This window comes from Acomys russatus, chromosome 6 (genome assembly GCF_903995435.1).
Source record: "Acomys russatus chromosome 6, mAcoRus1.1, whole genome shotgun sequence".
In the NCBI taxonomy this organism is placed as follows: domain Eukaryota; kingdom Metazoa; phylum Chordata; class Mammalia; order Rodentia; family Muridae; genus Acomys; species Acomys russatus.
Genome location: NC_067142.1, coordinates 18,306,867 through 18,320,471, shown reverse-complemented (window position 1 = coordinate 18,320,471; position 13,605 = coordinate 18,306,867). Strand labels below are relative to the sequence as shown.

At 49.0% G+C, this 13,605-nt stretch overlaps 1 protein-coding gene across 19 annotated transcripts in view; it reads right to left on the bottom strand.

Annotated features, from left to right (window-relative positions):
• Positions 1–13,605, bottom strand: part of Clasp1 (cytoplasmic linker associated protein 1) — a 219,367-nt gene that overhangs the window by 14,326 nt on the left and 191,436 nt on the right. For all 19 annotated transcript variants that reach the window (XM_051147231.1, XM_051147234.1, XM_051147236.1 and 16 more), the window contains 3 exons: positions 11,472–11,715; positions 9,169–9,359; positions 6,934–7,062 (listed from right to left, as the gene is read on the bottom strand). In XM_051147231.1, coding sequence (XP_051003188.1) covers positions 6,934–7,062; positions 9,169–9,359; positions 11,472–11,715 — 564 coding nt within the window. The remainder of the gene's footprint in view (positions 1–6,933; positions 7,063–9,168; positions 9,360–11,471; positions 11,716–13,605) is intronic.

The following is a 13,605-nucleotide window of genomic DNA, read 5'->3' as shown; positions in this document are numbered from 1 at the left end:
CTACACAGCTGCTCACGTTCACACTAATAACAAACACTGGGTAGACTGGGGACAGCAGAGACAAATGGTGAGGAGCGGAAGGGCTCCACGAGGGCAGGGTGGGGAGCAGCAGGGTACAGGCCCACTTTGAGGTGCTGCACAACAATGGAACCCAGAGGCTAAGCCCTTCTCTGCTCTCCTAACTCCAGTGTCCACCTCTAAACACTGCCAGCACCTGGCAGCCCAGGGCCAATGCTGGCTTAGTAATACAAAGCCCAAAAAGAACAGACTGAAAGCAGGCAGCAGCCAAGGATACAAGTCATTTTTACAGTAATTTAGATAGAGGTCTTTTTTTTTTTTTTCCTATTGAATTTAAATGGCCTCTTGTATCTAGTCAATGAAATGCAGTTAAATGACATTTTACTTTACTGTTTATGTGTCTCACATACAAAATAAGTAAATAAACAAATGTAATACCTTTCTTTTATATTAGCATATTTCCTTCAACAGGACAAGATAAAGGGGACACTTGTTCAGTTTTCCTTGGGACCAGCCACCTTACCTCACCAATATGAGCCCTTTCCCCCCCTAGAAAACCTCAAAAGCTTGCCTAGTCCCATCCTCTGAGCAGCTTATAAACCCATCTTCTGCTTCCAAAGGCAACGACTCTGCCATCCAACAGCAGCTGCCTTCAGGAGCCACACAGCTAGAGGGCAGGTGTCATGGCTCTCAAGGGATCAGCATCCCAGTAAAAACTGATTCTGCCCCTCAGCAGCAGTGGCAGGAGCAGAGTGCCATCTAGAGCCAGGACACTGGGCTTGGCCCACCACGACAGTCCTATGTCCCTAGACATGGAAACGGCACTGGCTCCCTGACGGGGAGCACTCCTGCAGGCCCCATTAGTGGGGTTCAGCCTGGGTGTACCTTCTAAGTCTGCCCATCCCATTCCATGCTGCACCAACTTGCAGCCACAAGTTTTCTCCCTCCTGTTTCGTCTTGCTGTCTAGACTGTCCACCCTGACCTTTCTAGCCAGCTCCAAGTTCCTAGTGCCCCTTTCCTGGGAACCACACAGTGACCTTTGCTGTAATGAATTCCAATATACTTCAGGCTTGAAGGCTGCACTGCCCTTCTTCTCCCACCTGGCCCTGGTCAGTGAGGAGTTTGTGTCATGGCAGTAGACTGTTGTCTTGGCAACTGGGAATGAGACCATCTATGTTTCTGATTTTGATGCTATCTAGGTTTCTGATTTTGTTTGTTAAAAAGCAAGCATTTCCAAAGAAAATGGGGCTTCTGGTCAAATCCCAAGATTGGGCCCATGGAAAACTAGAGATTTGGAATCTGTGAGGATTTAGGTTTGTTACTCAGTAGCCACTGCTATTATTGATGCTATTGTCCGGGAACTAGAAGAGACACAGATAACCCTGTAATTGAGCCTGGGGCCACCAGATAAGGAAAAGCAAGGTCCGCTGAGGGGGAGTGACTTCTAGGTGCCTGTGTTGCTCTGCTGCCATGGAGGCTGCAGAGGGCCACTGCTCAACACTGGATTGTGGAGACAGGGCTGGCTGGGACTCTTAATTGGCACCTGAAGGAGGATACCAGCTCAGGAACAAGCTCCTCTGGCTACAGTTATCTGTTCAAACACACCTCACTGCAAAATACACCCCACTGCCGGGGAGGCCAGAGAGCCAGTGCCAGTAAGTTTTCCTGTCTACTGTCAAGTAACTCTGGTCTGATTTTGCTTTTCTGATGCCTTGAGGTCACAACATATAACATTTAACTGGAAAAATATTTAAAAAGAAAAACTCTAGAGAAAAGACAGGTATTTAGGTAAGAATCCAATTTCCTGAAATCAGCCATACCTCCTAAAGCTGGATTCTGATGTCCAAGACACCAACATTGATGGCTTGCAATTACAAATGTTTGATGACATTACTGTGACAAGAAATGACACTATTATTTTCCTCTCTTATTTAAAAATATATTATTTTTCATTTAGTGCCCGCCATCCCCCCATCCCTCTTGTGTGTGCACATGCCATGGCGCCACAGTATATGTGTAGGTCCAAGGACAGCTTTTATAAGTTGATTCTCTCCTCACTCCCCGTGGGTCGGGGGGGACTGAGTGGAGGCTGGCAGGCTCTGCAGAAAGAGCCTTGGCTCACTGGGGGACGGCCCTGTGTATTTGTTTGGTTTTTTGTTTTGTTTTTCATGACAGGGTTTCTCTGTGTAGCCTTGGCTGTCCTAGACTCCCTTTATAGACCAGGCTGGCCTTGAATTCACAGTGATCCACCTGCCTCTGCCTCCCCAGTGCTGGGATTAAAGGCGTGTGCCACCACGCCTCGCTTGTATATTTTTGTTTTGTTTTGTTTTTTGAGACAAGAGTTTCTCTATGTAGCCTTGGTTGTCCTGGACTGCTGTGTAGACCAGGCTGGCCTTAAACTCACAAAGATCCGCCTGCCTCTGCCTCCTGAGTGCTGGTATTAAAGGTGTGCGCCACCACACATGGCTCCCTTGAATGTTTTCTAAGAGACAGGTCTCATTATGTTGCCCAAGTTGGCCTTGAAGTTTGGGGTTCAAGTGATCCTCCTGCCTCAGCATCCTGGCTACTGGGACTGCAGGTGTAAACCGCTATGCCTTGCTGACATTTTCCTCTTAGAGGGTGAATATAACTGAAAAGCCCTCCTCTCCCAACAAAACAAAACATTTAATGATTTGGCAGCCCCTGATTCCAGCACTAGAGCTGGGGCTGGGTCCTTGGAGGCAAGGTCAGGGCCTACCTGTCTACACAGTGAGACCCTGCCTCAGAACAGAATAAACTACCCAGATAGATACTGCCCTGTCTCTCGTCCTCCATTCCCACATGGGTTGTATGAGGAAGAATGGAGCTCAGCTGTGTGCAGTGGGAGCCGCAGGTTCTACTGAGTCGTGGGTTTTCAGTCTCCTCACATCCCGCATGGCCTCAGACTCATGGCCTGCTGTCAGGCTCTTACTAAACCTCCTGTACTTGCTGGTCAAACGAGAGACTCTACTAGCCCCCACAAACATGATGTGAAAAAAGAGGAGAGTGCACATATCAACCTCATCCCTTTAACATGTTTGCTGAATGCAAACACCAGCACTCCACACAGAAACTTCATGAATGCTACAGGTACGAAAATGCACCATTATCTACCAACTAGGAGGCCAAGGCCCTGGCAGAGTTTACTTACTCAAGAGGAACTACAAGAAAGCTGTGTCTAAGCTGACAAACACAACAGAGCCTCGGCTGGGGTCTCGGTCTGCATGTTGTGTCTCCACAGTGTTTGCCTCAAGCGGTGGATGGTTGCTCCTTGCAGCACCATTTTCAATGGGTCAGAAACATGTCCTGCACTCACAGCTCTTCTGGAAGGAGCCTATGACAGCTGGCATCCTGCCACCAGTCCTACCTTTCTAATTTTGAATAATAGCCTTTGTAAAATCTAAAAAAAAAAAAAGCACCATATGCATACAGTGCCCTCAGAAAGACAGCAGAGGCCATTGGACCTTCTGAAACTGGAGCTACTGATGGTTGTGTGGGTGCTGAGAAACTGGGTCCTCTGTAAGAGCCTCAAGTATTCTTAACTGCTGAGCCCCCTTTCCAGCACCCCTGGCCCGGGACTAAAGCATACCTACCCCCTGTATCTTTCTCTGCCCACCTCCCCATGACCCCCTGCACTGTGTGTGTGTGTCACAGTGAACATGAGGAGCTCTAGTGCACAACTTCGAGACATTATTCCCACCTTCCACCTTGTTTCCACTGGGGTTTCTCATACGGTTTGCTCTGTTGTGGAAGCTGGCCTTGCTGGCTGTGAGCTCACAGAGATTCTCCTGCCTCTGTCTCACATCTTGCTGCTGGGATACCAGGAGCACACACACATGCTATTAAGCCTGGCTTTACCTGTGGCTCTGAGGATTTGAACTTGGGTCCTCATGCTTGTGTGGCAAGCGTTTTTTGCCTGCTGATTTCTTTAGTCCTCTAGTAGCTTTTACGACGCATTTCAGTTGCCAAATGTTGGGTTTCTAGCCACAGTTCTACAGCCAGATTCAGTGTGGGACACTGACCCTGTGACAGGATGACGGATGGTGTTCCAGTCTCTTGGAACAGTTCTGTGAGAGCCAGCAGGACTCCTGGTCTTTATCTCTCATTAAGGCCTGGGCTTCCCTGGGAATGTAAAGCTACCACCTTAAGAGAGGCCCCTGGAGCCAAGCACTCTTGGAAGTGTTGATCAGACAGGAAAACAGACTCTGCCTTTGGGTGATGGACATAGACACCGGCTCTAAAAGCACCATGGATCCCTTCAAAGCAAGTGTGGCGTCACAAGTACTAAATGTAATGACAAGAAAATATAGTAAGACTAGAGAAAAATGAGGCCACAAGTATAGCAACCACATGAACTGCATGTGTAGAAGTATTCTGTGCTAAGAATCAGACAGACAGGTTGGTTAAAACAAGAGAGACAGCTCGGCTAGTAAAGCCTCAGCACAAAGGCCCGCATAAAAAAGCCAGGCACGGGCTGCCGAGATGGCTCAAACAAGAAAAAGCACTGGCTGTGCAAGACTGATCACCTGAGTTTGATCGCTGGAGCCCTGAGTCGAAGGAGAGAACTGACTCCCCAAACTGTCCTCTGAGCTCCACCTGTGTGTATCCAGACACATGAGCACATCCCCTCGCCCCAACATATACACTCATTAAGAATTAAAAAGCCAGGTGTGGTGGCACTTTTAGTACCATGACTGGGGAGGTGGAGACAGGCAGATTTCTGGGGCTTTCTTCTCTGGCCAGCCAGCCTACCCTATTTGTTAAATTCCAGAGCCAGGCATGGTGGCACATGCCTTTAATCCCAGCACTCGGGAGACAGAGGCAGGTGGATCGCCGTGAGTTCCAGGCCAGCCTGGTCTACAAAGTGAGTCCAGAACAGCCAAGTTTACACAGAGAAACCCTGTCTCAAAAATAAGTAAATAAATAAAAATAATGAATAAATAAATCCAGGCCACTGAGAGATTCTGTCTCAAAATAAAGGGGAGCAGTACTTGAGGAACACCCAAGGCTGACTTCTTGCCTCCACGTGCACACATACGCACACATAAATGTGTACACACACACTAAGAGAAATACTTGAAGAGTTTTCAAGAAAAATGAAAACCCAATCCCAAACCTAAATATACAGATGCCTGAGGTGCTCCTAGCCATGTGACAGCCAGAGGTTGCATGAGGAACAACTAGGGCATAGAGTCAAGGTGAGCCCAGACATGCAAAGCAGAGAGAGCTTGCCAACACAGCACCTCAGAACATGATGTCCCTTGGCACCCTCAGGTCACTGTGATGCTAGTAAGGCACCTTCCGGTCACAAGAGTCCCACGCTGACAGAATACTGAGAAACTTGTCTGAAGCAGGAGATTTTTTATCCCCACTGTTTTTCTGGGCAATTGAAGAGAACCACATACTTTCTAAACCATTTTTTCAAGGGAAAAAAATAGTAGATTTTAACTTAGATTTAAGAGTCCACTGTAAAGGTTTTCAGCATTGGGAAGCCCAGTTTACAACGGCAGAAACAGCTGGAGAATAAGCATTCAACCATAAACATGTGCACACATACGATGCATTATTTTAAAAAATCACACACACACACACACACACAGCTAGCGTTTTAAGTACGTTTATGATTTTGTGTTGGATTGCATTTACAGCATTTGGACTCTGGAGTCCAAACTGCTGTTGGGACACACCTGAACCCTAGATATAAAACACCACCAATTTCACTTCAGTTTTCCATCACTGACTCTCACTAAGGACAAGCTATTTAAAAACAAACATGGTGCAAGATAGCTTGTCCCTCAGAAGAGACCCAAGGCCTGGTCCATACTTGTTCTGCTCTGAACTCCTGGGCAGGCTTTCTGGGCCCTTCCTTCCCCATCTGGGAACAATGAAGTAGACCACAGTTAGCCTCACATGTTCAAGTGAGCTGCTGTAGTGGAAAACCTTCTGTCCAAACATGAGTCCCACCAGGCCAGCTTTTAGAGATAGTCACTTGTTGGAAATATTCCTAGAGTCTGTGTGCTGTGCACTGTAAAGGGCCCAGCAGGGAGAGACAGAGACACCCTTCTTTCAGATGACATTTTGAGGAGGTCAAGGCAGTTAAATGCACAAACAGCCAAACCACGGCTGGGAGGAAAGCTAGCCTGAGGTCTCATTCCCTTAGCAAACATTGGAAGTGCCCTACTCATAAGCCCTCATCCACAAGACGCTTACAACAGTCAGGCAGAACCAAGGGGGTGCACTGGACAAGCGGTCATGGCTCAGTGAGGTCATACCCACTTGCCATCTTGAGTTTGCTGCAGTTCTAAATCCACTATTCTGGTTTCCATAGTACCTGTTGGGGGAGGTTGTTACTGGACTCGTTTGTGCATGTGTGTGCATGCAGGTCAGAGGTCAATCTCTGTGTCAGTCCTCTGGAGCTGTCCATCCTCCCCTCACCCCCACCCCCCCCCTTCCCCCCGCCATCCTTCCCTCCCTCCCGTCCATCCTTTAAGATAGGGTCTCCTTTGCTCTGGGTTACTGTGTTTTTAATGTGGGTTCTGGAGATCAATTAAGCCCTCATGCTTGCACAGCAGGCACTTTATTATGTAGGCCATGTTGCCAGCCCTGGACTCACTTTTTGAGGACAGCTCCTTACACTCTACAGGCCTCTAGCCTCTCTATGGAGTAGGAAGCCGCAGGGGCTCAATAGGTCAGCAGCAACTGGCCAGTGACTGTTGAGGTGCCAGGACCTGGGAGCCACAAAGGCAATCTATGAGCACTTCAGACATGTAGTTCCTCAGCACTGATGTCACCCCAGGCCACACTAGCGGGGAAGGCCTCATAAGCTTGAGCATGTATTTTGCGTCCTGCCATCTTCCACGCAGTCCTGCTGGCACATGGCCACAGGGCTAGCTTACCTCTTTGTGGGAGTCTTTGTGGGCCTCCAGGGTCTTCATGATCGTCAGTTCGGCGTAGTTTTTGAATCTTGCTGGCTGGTTTCTCAGAATCTCCCGTAAAACTCTCAGTGCCAGGGCTCGAATGGAATGCTAGGTGTGAGAGGAAAGGAAACGTCACTGAACAGTGCATGGCCCTTGTCCATGTCCACAGGCTAAGCCCTGCTGCAGTGGTCTGGCCTCTTATAGGCCCATCAACATGGATCTCAAAACTACTCTACATGGGCTGGATAGTCAACTCCAAGATGCGACACAGGGTGACATCTTCAGGACCTAGGACCAGGAGAGGCTGGCAAAGGCTTCTAGAACGATCACATGGAGATGGCACCTAGCTCACGGTCCGCTCCCTGGCCTTTCTAGACTCACCCTTGTGTGAAGCACGCACAGGGATGAGAGTGTAAACATGGCCTACCAGGCTGTGAACTCTCTGAGGTCAGCTGGAGACCTGTGTCTGTTCCTGACCTTCTGGGTGAGGAGGTCACCCATGCAACAGGCCTCAAGCTGTTAAGGCCCCAGTCATGTGTCTGGAGGAAAGCCATTCCAAATAGACGCCTAATCTCAAGAAAAGAGAGCGGAGTTTACTGCAAACAGAGCCAAGAAGCACATCCTGATTCCTTGTCACTCAACTGTGCGCTGTGCAAACTCACACAGAAAGCACCTGCCCTCCGCATGACATCATCCTGCAACCCCCAGAGTGCAGCCAAGTGTAGCTGCCTCCACTGACAGTGCGTTGAAGAAGAGTTATTGTGGACCTTTCCCTACCATTACCTGCCTTTACTTATCCCTTTAATCCTGGGAGCCAGAAAACAACTCCAGGGCAGCTTGTACTGCTCTCTCCTTCTCCACTTGCTGCTGCCATCAGTCACCACCACTGTGACCCTGGGTCTGACCTATGACCTCTCACTGTGCTAGCTTCTTGGAACTCGTCCCATTCCTGTGCTCTGGCTGCTTCTGATGAACAATACAAAGACAGGAAAGATGGACCATTACTTAGCAAGTGTCATCCTAGCTGTTCCCTTAATTCTGTATCAGTGGCCTGCTCCACAAGTAGAAGGCGGGAGTCTTCTTCTCTTCCCCGAGATAGGGTCTCTCTGTGTTAGCCTTGGCTGTCCTGGACTTACTCTGTAGACCCGGCTGGCCTCGTACTCACAGCCTCTGGCTCCCAAAGGCTGGGATTAAAGGCGTGCACCACCACGCCCAGCTTGAAGGCAGGAGTCTTAATGGGTCATCTCCCTCATCTGCACTCACCCCCACCAATGTTAGCAACTAAGAATCAGGTATAAGTGGCACACGCCTTTAATCCCAGAGACAGGCGGATCTCTGTGATTTCGAGGACAGCCTGGTCTACAAAGCTGTCCAGGATGGTCAGGGCTCTGTTACACAGAGAAACCCTGTCTGGAAAAAACAAAATAAAAAGAATAAGGTATAACCACATCCCAGGCATGCTTCAAAGTCTTGTCTGTCACATTCTAATGTCCCAGCATAAAGGCTTTGTTATAACTATTAACACATCTTGGGAACCTGTCATTTACCCTGTTTATATTAGGGCAACAGACACAGGCACAGGGTGAACTGGATGAAATTTCCTAAAATGCGGCAGGCACTTAGTGAGGTCCTTAAAAATATACACTCTGGGCAGGCAAGGTGGTTTAGTGGGAAAGGTGTTTGCCACGAAACTCAGTGACCTGAGTCTAATCCCAAAAACTCACATGAAGGAGGAGAGTCTTGCAAACTGCCCCCTCCACACAGGTGCTGTGGTGTGTGTCCACGTATGTCCACACACAAATGAATAAATTAGTGGAAAAATTTAAAACAAACTTTTCAATTTCTTTATTTCACATGAAATAAAAATGAAACTCATGGGAAGATGCTTATGGGAGGCCACCTCCTACACTAATAGGGTTTAGGGAAAATTCTGTATTCTGCTTTCTAGGTGCAGGAAGGTGTGTGGTTCACTGGTTGGGTGGACATCAGCTACAGGGAGACTGGGGCCTGACATCAGCTACAGGGAGACTGGGCCCTGCATGAGAGCTGACGTGGCTGTCACAGGCTACTGAGTGCTCAGGAACTCTGTGGGACCCAGATGAGTACTTGAAACAGTGTAGGCCAAGCACATGACCCACAAAGGAAAGCTGGTCACCCCTGCTCAGGAAAGGCACCATAACGCCACTGTGTGGAAGGGACTGTGTAAATGCCTACGTCTTTGTCTCCAAGCGTCTCCAGCAGCAGCAGCAGGATGGTCTTGAAGTGCTCCTCCCACACGCCCAGGCTGTCCTCCCTGGTGATCTTGAGCAGCTCCAGCAGTGCTCCCTTCCTCTCCTCCACACGCTCGTTGTGGTTAGACAGCTCTTTCAGCAGGTCAGCCACCAGGTCCGAGTGGTCAATGGGCACTGGGGAGACACACATGGCACCTCAGATGCTGGCCATAGGGTTCCTGCCATGTCCTCTCCTACTCTGCCCTGCTGGGCTGCCAGCCTCCCCTTGTGCACCTCTGACATTCTTACTTACTGTGCTGTGAGAACAGAGTGCCAGGCCAGCTGCACAACACCAGTGTCCTGTGAGTCTTCCCTTCCTTACCATTTTTTCCCTTTCCATTTTTTACACAGATTAAAAAATATATATTCATGTGCTTGAGACCCATTTTTTTTTTTTTTAAACCAAACTCTCTTTTACTACCACTGTCTTGAACTACTGGATAGCCTCTTGCCTGGAGACAAACCATTCCAGTACACACATTCTCCCAAGGCCCTCCCCTTTTCACATCTGTCCATGTCCAGGACACACATTCCCAAGGCCCTCCCCTTCTCACATCTGTCCATGTCCAGGGCACACATTCCCAAGGCCCTCCCCTTTTCACATCTGTCCATGTCCAGGACACACATTCCCAAGGCCCTCCCCTTCTCACATCTGTCCATGTCCAGGGCACACATTCCCAAGGCCCTCCCCTTCTCACATCTGTCCATGTCCAGGGCACACATTCCCAAGGCCCTCCCCTTTTCACATCTGTCCATGTCCAGGACACACATTCCCAAGGCCCTCCCCTTCTCACATCTGTCCATATCCTGGGCACACATTCCCAAGGCCCTCCCCTTCTCACATCTGTCCATGTCCAGGGCACACATTCCCAAGGCCCTCTCACTATTACATTGTCTAATATGCTCCATTCTTAGCTGTGCAGAGCTTGGGAACCAACACAGTAACCCATATCCATCAAAGAGCCTAGACTATTCAAAGACTGGAAGGCTTGCTCACCTCCACTGTTACCAGCAGGGGTTGGGACTGCATCAAGCGGCTCAAGGGCACCTCTTTCTCACTTAAGAGCCCTCAACTGAAAACTCAACCTTAAGGAGGGAGCACGGGGAACCAACTGTGGAGACAAATCCCCACTCTTACTCTCTTCAGGCATATTTGCATATTTCCTTAGCTTCTGAGATCAGGGGGCACGCACATTCAGCAGTTCAAAACCCTGAGAGCTTGTCCTTTCTCCATGAGCCTTCAGCACACAGGTGGTGGGCAAACATAACTGACACTCTAGTCTCTGCCTGAAGATCAATAACAGAGAAGTAAGTGGTGAAGCAAATCTATAAGCAAAGGAAGAAATCTTCCACTTCCTCCAGAAAACACAGGTCACAGAGAACACTGGCCACCCCAGGCTTACAGCCCGGGGCCTAGCACTTAACAAATCCAGGGAAAACAGTGCCAGGACTGGTTTTTGACCCCTGATGCCCCTTCTGTTCTGGACACCTGAAGAACTGTCTGCTACCTCAGAACTCTACAATATCAAGCCCTTTATTCCCTTCATGCCTCAAGCCTGCCTCTCACAGCAGCCCGCTCCAAAGCGCACTTTTCTATAACCCAATGGGCTGGAGCAACCGTGCCAAGAAGTGAGCCTTGCCTTCCTCCTGGCAGGATGACAACCCAAGTATTTCATAATTACAGAAAGTATTCCAGCAGGTGTTAATTATTTAGAATTCTAATTTACATAATTCTCCACTCAAACTCTATTTTGGGCAAGTATCTTTCTGAATCTATTTGCTGACCGTAAAGTAAGAACAACTGTCTCTAATCTCAGAGGTAAGTGCTCAGATCTCTGCCTCCCACCTCTGCTACAGTGTGGCAAGACCCTGGGTGCCACACTGACTAAGGAAGAGGGAAGCCCTGTGCACAGGACCTCACCTTCATGGCTAAGAGAGCTGGGACAGTGCGGATTGAGATCTTCACAGAGAGCAAGCATAAGATTCCTGTGCCCTGTTGCATGTCCTGGTCAACCACTCCACTCAAGAAGTCCCAGCAGCAGAGCCACGATGGGCAGACTGTGTAGGCTTGCCGAGGCCAAGCCCACACAGGCTTCTGCTCACAGGGGCCTTCCCACATAATCAGAACTGGGTAGATGCTGGACCAGGACAGAGTCTATGTTTCTCTTTGTGTCTGAGAGGGCACACAGGTGTGGGACGATAGAGGAAGTGTGTAGGTGCAGGGAAGGGATGGACAAGCAGACAGACCATCTCGGAGCTGCTCCATGTCATCGTCAAACACTGCCTCCTTCAGAGCCGTCTTGTCATAGGTGTTGATGGTGTCCGAGTAGGGATATGGGTTGTACTCCCGTGCTCTTTGCCCTGGAAAGGCACGTGGAGGCTGCGTGTTGAGCAGGGAGGTCTTGTTGTCCAAAGCTGTCCTGCCTCCTTCCACCTCGCCACCTCCACGGCCCTCGGTGGCAGGAGAGGCTGCTCCCCCGTCTCGGGACACCTGGAACACAGCACATAGTCACTCTAGAACATTCCAATACAGCTGTTCATTTTTTCATGTTCCATTCTTCCTTCCTTCCTCCCCGCCGCCCCCACCTCTTCCTTTCACAGGGTCTCACTGTGTAGTCCTGGCTATCCTGGAACTCACTTTGTAGACCAGGCTGGCCTTGAACTCAAGAGATCCACACAGTCCCTCATGTGCTGGGATTAAAGGTATGGACTACCACTCCTGGCCCACATCTTTTCTTTGATGTTTAGAAATTTCTTAGAGGGGGCCACAGATTTCTATTTGTAAGCTAGCTGATGACCAAAGAACAGCTATTTAATTTTACTTAAAATGTGTGTGTGTGTGAGAGAGACAGCGCACGCATGCACGAGCGCCCAAAGAGCTCCATGCTACTGGAGTTTCTCTCTAAACAGAACATTCCTGCGTCTGCTTATCTCCTGAGCCTGTTTTCCTTTGTTACTTGGTGACTCACTGGACTCCAGAGTTATCTGAAGAGCTCCTTGGAAAGGGAGGGGTACATGTGTCACTGTCCATCCTTGAGAAGCCTGCTTCAGAATCCTGTGGCCTCTGCTCCAATGCCATCAGGAGGGGCTTCTCAAAGGGAACTTGATAATTCCTCCATGGAGAGAGCTCAGAGCCTGAAGTACTCTGAACAGCTACAAATCAGCCCCTTGGCCTGTAGATATTTTGAGGTAATCATAAGGGTGAGCCAGATTATCTCCAATCTCCCTCTAACCTGAGCCACGGAGAGCATCTCCCACACCACACTCTTCCATTCTCTGGATGCCTAGTACTGAACTTTGTTCTTCCTCCTACGTCTGTCTTAACAGTTGTCTTTGAATGGTCTCTGGCATGTTTGTGAAAGTTGTTTTTTTCCGAGACAAGGTTTCTCTGTGTAACCTTGGCTGTCCTGGACTCGCTTTGTAGACCAGGCTGGTCTCGAACTTACAGAGATCCACCTGCCTCTGCCTCCCGAGTGCTGGGATTAAAGGCGTGCACCACCATACCCGGCATAATAGCGTTATGCCAATTCCATATAACCTAGAGTCATTTGGGAAGAGGGAGAAGCTCAACTGAGAAAATGCCCCTAGCAGATTGGCCTGTGGTTAATATAAGAGGGCCCAGGCCACTGTAGGTGATGCCACCCTTGGGCTGGTGGCCCTGGGTGATGTAAGAAAGCAGGCTGAGCATCAGCTCCTGACCTGACTCCCCTCAGGAATGAAATGGACTGTTCCACATAAGCAGAAAGAAACCTTTTCCTTCCCAAGCTGCTTCTGCTTATGGTGTTCCATCATAGCAGGAGACAGTAACGAAGACATCTCGTCAGGCCTTAACCTCAGTGCCGTAGCCTGCTCAGCCCCTACATGACAGTACTGAGGACAAGCCTGGGCTAAAAGCTGGCCACAGGCAGCCTATTTACTCACCTGGACATGACTTCCAGGAATCCAGATTGTACTTGGTGATCCCACAAAATTGTATTTGTGCTGGTAACAAGATCTAACTCTTATTCTATGTTTATATGGGTTTAAAAGTTATAGTAAATAAACATAACCTATCACCTCCACCATCCATAAACATACGGGTCAGACAATAAATACATTCACTACGTTGTGCAGCCATCAATACCATGCACACCCCAAACTTTCTCATTATCCATGCAGAAAACCCCACACCCACTAAGTAACAGCTGCCCTGCCCCACGGACCTGGACTGCGTTCTCTACAAACTTGTCTACGCTAGGTATCTCATATAAAGGAAACAAGAAAAGAGTTGCCCTTTTGCAAGTGGCTTATTTCACTTGGCACTATTTAGAGTTCGCTTAGGTCATAGCACAGTACAGATTTCTTCCCTTTCAAAGGCTGCCTGTCACATCTTTACCCATGT